This window comes from Scaptodrosophila lebanonensis, unplaced genomic scaffold, assembly GCF_003285725.1.
Source record: "Scaptodrosophila lebanonensis strain 11010-0011.00,11010-0021.00 unplaced genomic scaffold, SlebRS2 tig00000072-arrow-pilon, whole genome shotgun sequence".
Classification (NCBI taxonomy): domain Eukaryota; kingdom Metazoa; phylum Arthropoda; class Insecta; order Diptera; family Drosophilidae; genus Scaptodrosophila; species Scaptodrosophila lebanonensis.
The window spans coordinates 2696912-2707158 of record NW_022060558.1 but is presented as its reverse complement, the minus strand read 5'-3'; the positions used below and the strand labels follow the sequence as shown (position 1 = coordinate 2707158).

Here is a 10247-nt window from a genome sequence, read left to right as displayed (position 1 = left end):
TTGAAGATTTTAAGAACTCTTTTCGTCAATCCGGCAAAGTTTGTTGACAAAGGGGTAAACATCCTTGGGTTAAGCTATAACACTGCAAATTGCGGAAATAAATAAAACGTAAGAGAATTTCTTGAATATATAAGTAATAAAATCTCTTAAGATTTATGGATTGATGAAAGATGAGAAAAAGTTGGTAGAACTTATCGATTTTCTGAAAATATATATTTTTCTACTTAGGATGAGGAAACAGTTTTAAAAAGTTAGTACTATTTCGTCTTATATAATCGAAACTAGAAATTTTAATGCTTTGATGCATTACATTATGTTTGTGTTCATGTTGAAGTATTTTTGTAACTTAGAGGACTGGCAACGAAATTGTACCCCACCTGGTTGAAGATTTTCCATTCACTTTTTTCTCCCTAACTAATCTTATTAGCTTTTGATTAAAAAAGAGCACTTTTGGGTATCTTTCCTTAGTTTGTTAGTTCGGGGAATAGCTGGCCGGACTGTAAATAAAATCCCCATTTTTGTACACTTGCTAGTTCATTTTGGAGGTTCTCTTATCTTTTAAGTTGAAATTAAAACGAATTTTGCACTATGTGCCCAAATTTGTTGAAATAATTACTAAATAAATGAAAGCATACACGTATTATACATATCGTGCAAATATAACGTACATAAGTACAACAAGTATAAATATTTTGCAAATATAGCTTTAAAATGCAGCCAACGGAGGCCATTTATGCGCTCTGGAATATTATATACTTGTAAGTACAGATGAAGCTAAAATATACAAGTTCACAGTTCCAGTTCACTCAAAACTGTAGCGCTGGCCATTGTCCAAGCAGTGCGTAGCGCAGCTGGGGACATTTTGAAGGCAACCCTGGAGGTATGCTTCAGTTTTTCTGAAACACTCACTATGTTCGTTTTTTGGAATCAAACACAATTGATCGTTTTGCTCGTCTTCAGTTTCGCTTTATTGAATGCTCTTCGTTCAACATCCTTGATTGTACAGGGAATTCAATGAAACATGCTGTTTGTTGTTGTTGTTATTGTTCAATTTGCTCAGAGGAAATCTTTTGAATGACAATGTATAGTAAACGTCTCGGGTTGCATTTGAACTATAAAACTTGTTTGTATTGTTGTTTCGATAAGTAATTCATTTTCATTTAATTAACAACGATATGCAGAAATATAAAGTTGATCAACACATAGTTTAAATATATAATATATGTGTATGTATATACATCAATATATAAGAGTGGATCTATTCTGTTGCTTCGCTATATAAGCACTCCCTTCTTCATATGCTCGTATTTAGTAATGCAAGACATGCCTGAGTTAACGAAAATGTAATTGAGAAGGATTTAACCACAATAAGCATTATAACAATATGTTGGTTTAGTTAGCAGAGCTGTCTGCAAGTTAAAGCATTACAACTACTTCCTACAGTTTTGTGTGTACTACAGTTTTGGAGTCACAACTAACTTTTCCCATTTTACTTTTACTCTTCTTTTTTTTTCAAGTAATAACAATGTTTACCTTTAATAAAATGTATGTATATGTATATCAGCTTCAATAATTTGTAAGTATTTGTCATAGATTTTGTGTTGTTTGTTTGTTGTATTGCGTTTGTTTATTTGCGTCATTTTGGTTGCTTATAATTATAATCATAATCATAATTTGTAATAATAATAATAATAATAATAATTATAAAAAAAGATTGCGTTTCGTATTACTTCTCTTGTTTTGTGTACAAACGTTTGCAGAAAGTTTAAATATATGTATATATAAAAATTGATAAAGAGACAACTTCAATGTTCAAAGCAAATCTGTTGTTGTTGCTGCTTTTGTGCCCACTGATGTTATTTTTCATGTTCTTGTTGTTGATGTTGTTGTTGTTCTTGTTGTTCTTGATTGTTGTTCAATTAGTGTGCTACTCGATTTACGACATACTGGCACATCGAAACATTGAAATATGTATTTTCAGTAATAATAATATAATTTGCATAACTTCAACACATTGTGCTTAGAACTAAAAAAAATTTGCGTCTCAATAAACATAATTTCATTTGTTTGTTTCTTAATTTTTTTTTTTTTGGTTATTTTTCACATGCTTTTTAGCGATTTGCTTGCTTGTAACTTAGATAATAAATAATCAAAACTGCCAAGTTCAAATTGGCAATATTATTAATTGTTTTTTTTATAATTTTTTTATTGTGTATTATTATGCTCCTGCGGGCGCCTAATAGGCGTGGTTGGCAATAAACAGGGAGCCGGCGCCGCCACCAGCGCTTCCGGGCACGTACTTTCCAACAGCAGCCTCGCCGTTAGCCTGCGGGGAACAGGAAATTGCCGGGGAAGAGAAAAAGAAGAAAAGAAAACGTATTAATTGTGTTACATGGAAAAGTCTGCCTAATTAAAACAGATTGATGTTCATGACTATAATAATATTAAATCTGATGGCTGACTTAAAATTTAACCCACGCAACTTCGCAAATATTTCCCGAAATGTTTCCCTTTTTTTCTTGATGTTTAACCTTTGCCCACGCGTTGTTTGTTGGGCCTCGATTTTGTGCGCGGGCTAGGCTGCCGTTGCTGCCTGCGGGCATTCAGCAAAGTTTTCCTTTTCACCCATTCACACAGATACACTCCCACCCACCCACACACAGAAAGTTTTGCTGTGCTTTTTCTGAAAATTAAATTTTTGAGTCTTTCGAGCGTACATTCATTCGATTACGCGTAATTGCCCTCCAACCGTAGCTCACGAAGGGTCGGAAAGGATCTTTATTTTACATGCAGAGGCCGATACACAAAAGTCTGAAAGTCCGGCAGCACACTATCCATTATTTAACGCCCACGTGTGTGTGTCTGTGTGTGGGTGAGAAATTACAAGCTGCCTCAGTATTTACCGCGTTTGCATGTTTGTGACGCAATGCCTTAAATACTTCTCAGGCAGGTCTGCCTAAATAAATTAAATTTAGTAGGTGTCTAGACTTGAAGCAAAAAGTATTTAAATAAAAAAGTGCAATTTAGTGTTAAGCATTTTAAAATTAGAACTTAAATGCAATACTCTTACTTTTTTATATATACTATATATATTTATGAATATCTATTCATTTAGTTGGCTGTTCCGTAAACAAATGCCATTAAATGAAACATTACTTTATATTTAAATGTTTTCGCGACTATCTTTCTTTTTGAATTACATAATTTATTTATTCTTGAAAATTGTCTCTCATTTTTGTAACCAGAGTGAGTTCTGAATTTCAAGGGTCCAGAAAGAGTTACAATCAGTACAGTATTTTCGTTCTAAATTTAAGTGTATAAAGTAAGTGTATAAAATAGAATAAAAGTGTTAAGGAAGATTTTAGGCAATGAGCTTGCATCCGTCTTTATTGGCGGCCAATTGCAGCAGTTCTTGGTGTTGGTGTTGTTGTTGTTGTGTGTGTGGAATGTTTCGGTGCAGTTGGGGGTTTCTTGCAGTGCATAACACATTCTTCTTAGGCCAATTGGTAATTGATATTGCACGGGAACAGTCGGCCGCGAGTCTTGCAGAAGCTCTTGCATTATTAGTACTTGTGGCCTGCAACAAACAGGCTTTTTGATGCCGCAAACGAGGGAATCGAGCCGGCCACGTATTTGCCTTGGCAAGCGAGCGAATTAGCCTGTTTATGCATTTGGTAGCGGAACGAGAAAGGGGCAAGGATTGGTTTGGGATTAATAAAAGAGCGTGCGTAAAAAAGCAAGTATTGAACTAAAGTCAAGCATGAAATGATTAAGAAGTTAGTGTCAGATGTGAGGTGCATTGATTAGTTCTAATAGTTAATCGCGAATAAAATACACTTGCAAGGCATTGAAGTTGCAACCAAAGTTGAGTTTGTGATCAGCAATGCTTAAATGTTTTCCAATTGCAAGTTTTATGTAAAAAAAGTCGAATAATAATAAGCATGGAAGAGTGATGCCAAAGTCTACATCCACTGGTGAACATTAATTGTTAAAGCAAGCAAATTGTGTGTATTATAATGATGGGCGAAATGGCTGATTACCGACTTGTTTAGCATGCAGGCTCTCAAGACGTCTCCAATAGTGGCTTGAAGGACTTGATAGAACTCTTGTGTTTTCTGTTAGTGATCACATGCTCCATTTAGTAATAGTCCGGTTGTTTCTCATTAGAAGCAGGACCTTCAACGGAGCCTGGAACATATTTGCCAATGCTTGCCAAGCCGTGCGCCTATTGGATTGGGTCTAATGATTAATGATTCGGGCGTTGAGAATTGGGAAATGTATGGGATTATGGGATTAATATGGATTTAGTAAATTTGGATTGTGTGTAGTTTTATGTGTAGAGTAGTCTCTGATTTACCAAAAACATACGCTATTAGCCGAAATGTCACACCCAAACAACATAGCTCTGGGGCCCAGAAACTTAACCTAAGTCCCACTTATGACTAGCCATCAATAGCATTAACATCAACTTACCTTGGCGCGCTTGATCAACTCGTTCTGGCCGGAGCCAATGTTGTCCTTCTTGCCGCCCCAGGCGCGCAAGACGGAGGCCTGCAGGGCACGACCGTACGAGAAGGTCAGGGCCCATGGCTTGCACAGAGGAACTTTGTTGATGGCGCTCAGGTTGACGGAGGCCTCCTCCTCAGACTGACCACCGGACAGGAAAGTAATACCTGCATAGAGAGTTCAAGTGTTAGCTTCGTTCATATACAAGTATATGGAACAATCGATAAACGTACCGGGAACAGCGGCGGGCACAGTGCGACGCAGGGCCAAGACGGTGGCCAGGCCGATTTCCTCGGGGGTGTTCTTCTTGTTGCTGTTCTGGCCAGCAGTCACCATGTTGGGCTTCAGCAGAGTACCCTCCAAGTAGACATGGTGGTCATTCAGAGCCTTGTAGACGGCAGCTAAGACGGTCTCAGTGACCTTCTGGGCGCGGTCCAAATCGTGATCACCATCAGGCAGAACCTCAGGCTCCACAATCGGGACAATGCGCTGCGACTGGCAGATGGAAGCATAGCGAGCGAGCACATTGGCGTTCTCCAAGATCGACTGGTAGGATGGGGTGTTCTTGCCAATCTTCAGGACGCAACGCCACTTGGCGAAATCGCAGCCGTCCTTCTTGTACTGGGCGCAGCGGGCGGCCAAATCATCCAAACCCTGAGTGGTGCACTCATCCTCAGAGCCCATCAGTGGCACAACACCCTTGTCGACCTTGATGCCGGGAATGATGCCCCTCTTCTTCAGCACATCAACGAAGGGAGTGCCATCGTCGGTCTTCTGGTACAGGGTCTCGTGGAACAGAATCACACCCGAAATGTTCTCAGCGAGCTTGGGGTCCGAGGTGAACAACAGCTGACGGTAGGCGCGACGGTTCTCCTCAGTGTTCTCCACACCGATGTCCTGCAGACGCTTGCCCATGGTCGAGACGGACTCATCGGCGGCGAGAATGCCCTTGCCTGGGGCCACAATAGCCTTGGCAATGCAGGCCAGCTCCTCCTGAAGCTCCTTGCTGGGGTAGTTGAAGTATGTAGTCATTTTGAGATTCGAGTGTGGTTCTGCAAAAGTGAGAAAGTCGCCAAATTAGCGTATTGCTTAAAACGTTACAATTTTGTTTGGCTTTGGGGCCAAAAGAAAATCTATGATAGAATCATAAAGACGGCGAATTTTTATTTTCAATTTTGTGTTTAGACAAACTGAGCAAAGTTTTTTGATATGGCATCACATTTCTCCACAAATAATAACACATTTTGATAAAATATTAAATTGGAAACACGTAAAGATTTCACTTAAGACAAATCCCTTGAATACTTAAAATATTTGTGTACGGACTATAGGAGTTTCACACAATTCTTTCAAGCTTTGAGAACGATCCGATAAAAGAGTTGAAGTGAAGTTAATGTAGAAATAGTATACATACATATGTATGTAGTATTCATTAAATAATCTCTTGTTCTTGTTTTGCAGAAAATTTTGATTTGAATTAAAAGAGTATGTACATATATTTTGTGGGCGAGTGTAAAAACCCACACAGCTGTTTTTCTCCCGTTTGGGAGAGGCCAGAGCAAGAGAGCGTAGTAGAGTGCGACAGCTTTGGCAACATTGGCGTACACACACAAAATGTTGCTGGCTACAATGTTGCTAAGGCAAATAAAATGTATAGGAAGTTCTGCAAATACCCATATACATATATGTATGTATGTATAAGTATTTAGATAGCTTATCGTTGGGTTTTTATTTTACAATTGATATTGTAACCATTAATTTTAGTTTCCATATATCACTCGCACAATCACATAAGCTATTAGGCTTAAGCTGCAGCAATAAGAGTGGTTGACAGCAGCTCTATAAAAATTATCGGCACAGGAAATTATTAATGGTGCTCTTTTAATCAGTTATTTAGCCTTTAACACCGAGCACGTTGATAAGCACTTTGCACTGCCATTGTATTATCAATTTACAAGCCTTGTACCTTTTAGTTTTTCTTGCAAATAACTATTTTTAATTAAACTCTGGACTCTTCACTGTGCACAACCAATCTCGTCAACGTTTTTCTGCTAACTGAGCTGCTCACACAATTTCCGCTGCCTAAATGAGTCGCGGGCGGTGTGCTGCGGCGGCTGATGTAACTGAACCGGAGGGTTTTGAAAGTTGATGTCTGCGAGGGAGAGACGAGGGGGAAGTGCGTTTTGTGTGACGTAGACTTTCACTTTCACTAATGACGCCGACGTCGATGTGACTGAGGTGTAGGCGTGGGCAGAGGCCGAGGCCGAGGAAGAGGTCGAGGCACGCAACACGGCGCATGTCAAAAGTTTTCTATATGCATGTATAAGTATATCACTCGCGGGCTGACATTGAACAAGGTCAGCGAGTCGGCAGATGCTCGGCAACATGTTGAGCAACATTCGTTGGCACTCATGAAATTCGTGAGCAACACCAACCTATGAAAACCGAAAGTCGAAAGCTATAGCTTAAAAGCCCAGCAATGAGGAAATGCGTGATATATATATTGAAATATCTTTGGAGACAACTACTGGTTGGATATTCGGGCAGCACTGTTGACTTGTTTGACATTGAACACAGCACACGCAATATGTTTTGAGAGACATTTTGGAAGGTGACTTGTGGGAAAGAGAGCGAAAACTAGTGTGCACGGGGTGGGGGTGGGGGTGGACGACAACAGCTGATACAGCTACATACTATATGTATATATGTATATACTATATGTATGTGACCTTTATTCTTGAAATATACATATATTTAGGTATTTATATGATTATTAACATTATTACGTATTATTCACTCTATTCACACACACACACACCTATTCGTGCCGGCAACCAATTGAAGACTGAACCATTCTCCAAAATACGTCGTCTATATAAGTAATCAAGAGCGAGCAAGTTGGGCACACGGCGTTCGAAAATAATAACAACAACAACAACAACGACTACGCTATCAAAAATATGTATAAAAATAAAACACACCCATCCACACAGGCAGCTATACGAGTATGTGTGTGTGTCAAAGCGACAAGCCAAAGTCAACCAAAACAAGCTGATAAAGGGGGGGAAATAAAAACAAAAACCAAATTGTACAAATAAGCATATTTCGAAAATTGTAGAACCTGGTTCCAAACAAGTTTCTATGATATTCTAACGCTCGCTGTTGCTATGGCAGGCACATCATCTGGTTTTCAATCTGATCTGGAAAAATTATTCGTTTTCGTACACAACGGCTCGCTAGGTAACGAAAAGCGAACGAGCCCCCAACTTTTTGGTTACAAAGTCCACACAACAACATCGCAATGGAATTTTGTTTTCCACTCTACCACCCATTGTGAGTTGTGGGTCGGGCCTTTAAGTCACCAATAGGTCGAGAATACAGTAAACGGCGTCAAATCGTAGAGAAATAGGAGTGAGGCTGGCGGAGCTTACGTCAGGCAAGTACTTAAAGGAATTAGTGGGTAGCTAATAAAAATAGGGAACGAGGATGAGAATCCACCTATTGCAGAGGACTGGCAGGTTCATATTATAGTACGATATTGGGGAAAACATGCTTTAGTGCAGGACATATTTAGGCTAAACAGGAGGTGCTACCAGATGTTTCTATAAATATTTATTAGGGTGAGACTAAGAGTTGAATAGAAGTCGAAAGGGAAATAGATTCATAAATGAATTATTGTTTGTTTAAGCGTTGCTGGCCATTTGAGTTGAGGAACAATTTTTCAATAACAATATTTTTCTCAATTGTCATTTTCATGGTATTTATACAAAACACGTTTCAGAATTCGATGCAGCTTGATAGAAAGAGCAATTCAAAGTCTTGAAGCTAACCAAATCACGAGCAATTCAAACAGGTTGATCATAATGGGACATTAATATGTATTTCCCAACACAGGACCGGAAATGTTCAAAGAAAGACTCTTATTATAACTTTAAATTAGTGAGACTTTCACACTACTTGTATTTCCGATTAATAATATGTGTACTTTCATGTGTAATGTTCTAGTAAAATTTATTCTTTCCAAAGGTTTCGGAAATATTTTCAATTATGTACAACACCTAAAAAAGACTACAAGTAGATACAAGAAATAACTGGAGCAGCGAAGAATTATATTTCGTGATATTGAATTTATTTATTTATTTTGGATTAACCGTTCACCTCAGAAAATAAAAAAAGGAGTAATACAAATTTTAAGGCGACTTAAACAATGGAATAGAAGATGAAATCTAAGCACAGTAGTATTTCAGTTGAAATAATTGATTTTAAATTTTCAAAACCACAAATTGTACCCTTAAGTCATCGTGTCTTGCAGTTTTGTCTATAATTCTGAATCCATATGGGTATAACTAGAGAAATGCCTCAAAAGAAACCTGTCTGACTCGTCTTGAACTTATGAAGGTCGCTTAAATTGTTTCAGGCAGCTGTGCAAGAACCGGTCTTTATAAGAAACAAGGACATGTTTTGTTTTTGCCCCAAGGTCGCTCGCCGCTTCCTTTTATATGTATCTCACATATTTTGATTCAGTTTTAAAGTGAAGTAATTGCGATCTTTTGATCCCTATTCATTGTGTAAAGAGGAATAAATGAACATTAATTTAAGAAATGTACATTGAAATAAAACGAGCTGAGGGAAAAGACGTCAACAAACTCGAGAATTTCTTGTAATGCAACAGCGATGACGAAAGCAATGAAAGTGTGAAACTGACTCAAGCGATGGGAGAAGCCAATAAGAAGATGCAGACACACATAGATACACACACACACACATACACACACGCTTGTATAGAATTTGCATCTATTTATAAATAATAAAAAGTGGCCAGAGACGACGATGAAGACGACGACTACAAATTGCAGCTGAACGGCTGCCAAGAAAAACCAAAATAGTGGAAAATCATGGATGGGTGTGTGTGCGCGTGTCTCTACGTGTGTGTGTGTGTGTGTGTGTGGGGGGGGGGGGGGGGGCTGCAGGGTGCGGTTAATGGTGGCATAAGCCGGCAGAAAAACTACTTTCAAGTGCGCTCAGCTGCGCGACTTTTGATCAGACGCGAACGTCATTCGATAGCCGAGATATGGCGCTGACGCTGACATCGACGCGGACGTCGGGACTGCCTCTTATCAGTGCAATGAGTCTTGGTGCACAGGTCAGCAGAGTCGCGATAAGAGCAATGTACGGCGGAGGGGAGGGGGTAACAAGTTCCAGAACTATTCATAGACTTAGTACTGTTGTCACAAACACTTCAGCAACATAAAAACTTTCCAGTTGTCTAATTAGTGGCATACACACAAGCACACAATCATAATTTACAGTTACACACTGCAAGTCGTTGTAGAGAAAATTCTGTAACTTTGGTTAGAGGCGATTACGAAACCAACGGCAACAGGCCCACGAATGTTACGATAACTTTTGCTGCTTTTGAGAAGTGTATTAGAAGGAAGATTTTTTTCGTTTATTGCCGCTTACAATTTATTTAAGATTTATCACGAGGTTTAATTATTCACACACACATAAGTATACACACACACTAACACTCATTCAGTTTGCTGGACTAGCCGACTCACCGAATTGGAAACTGAATCCGCGAAATTAGCTTTTGGCTGTTCTGCTGCTGTTTGCTGCTCTGCTTTCGACTGCGTCTGCTGCTGCACTGGAGTAAGACAACGACGCTTTTTATTCTAGCTGCGCGCGGTCGACGATGTGAAATTCCAAAGCGAAATAATAGAGTATGAAAGCAGCCGAAA

The 10247-nt window shown here is 39.1% G+C and overlaps 1 protein-coding gene across 4 annotated transcripts; it reads right to left on the bottom strand.

Annotated features, from left to right (window-relative positions):
* Positions 1-1101: 1101 nt before the first annotated feature.
* LOC115625574 (fructose-bisphosphate aldolase) lies at positions 1102-10247 on the bottom strand. Of its 4 annotated transcripts, XM_030520675.1 has the most exons (5): positions 10068-10247; positions 4740-5558; positions 4474-4673; positions 3585-3659; positions 1102-2326 (listed from the first exon to the last, which is right to left on the bottom strand). In XM_030520675.1, the coding sequence occupies exons 2-5, from the start codon at positions 5536-5538 to the stop codon at positions 2237-2239; spliced, it is 1164 nt and encodes a 387-aa protein (XP_030376535.1). In that variant the 5' UTR covers positions 5539-5558; positions 10068-10247; the 3' UTR covers positions 1102-2236. The 4 variants fall into 4 exon arrangements, with proteins under 4 accessions (XP_030376535.1, XP_030376534.1, XP_030376532.1 ...); XM_030520674.1 differs by lacking the exon at positions 3585-3659 and having other exon boundaries at positions 10068-10244; XM_030520672.1 differs by lacking the exon at positions 1102-2326 and having other exon boundaries at positions 3185-3659; positions 10068-10244.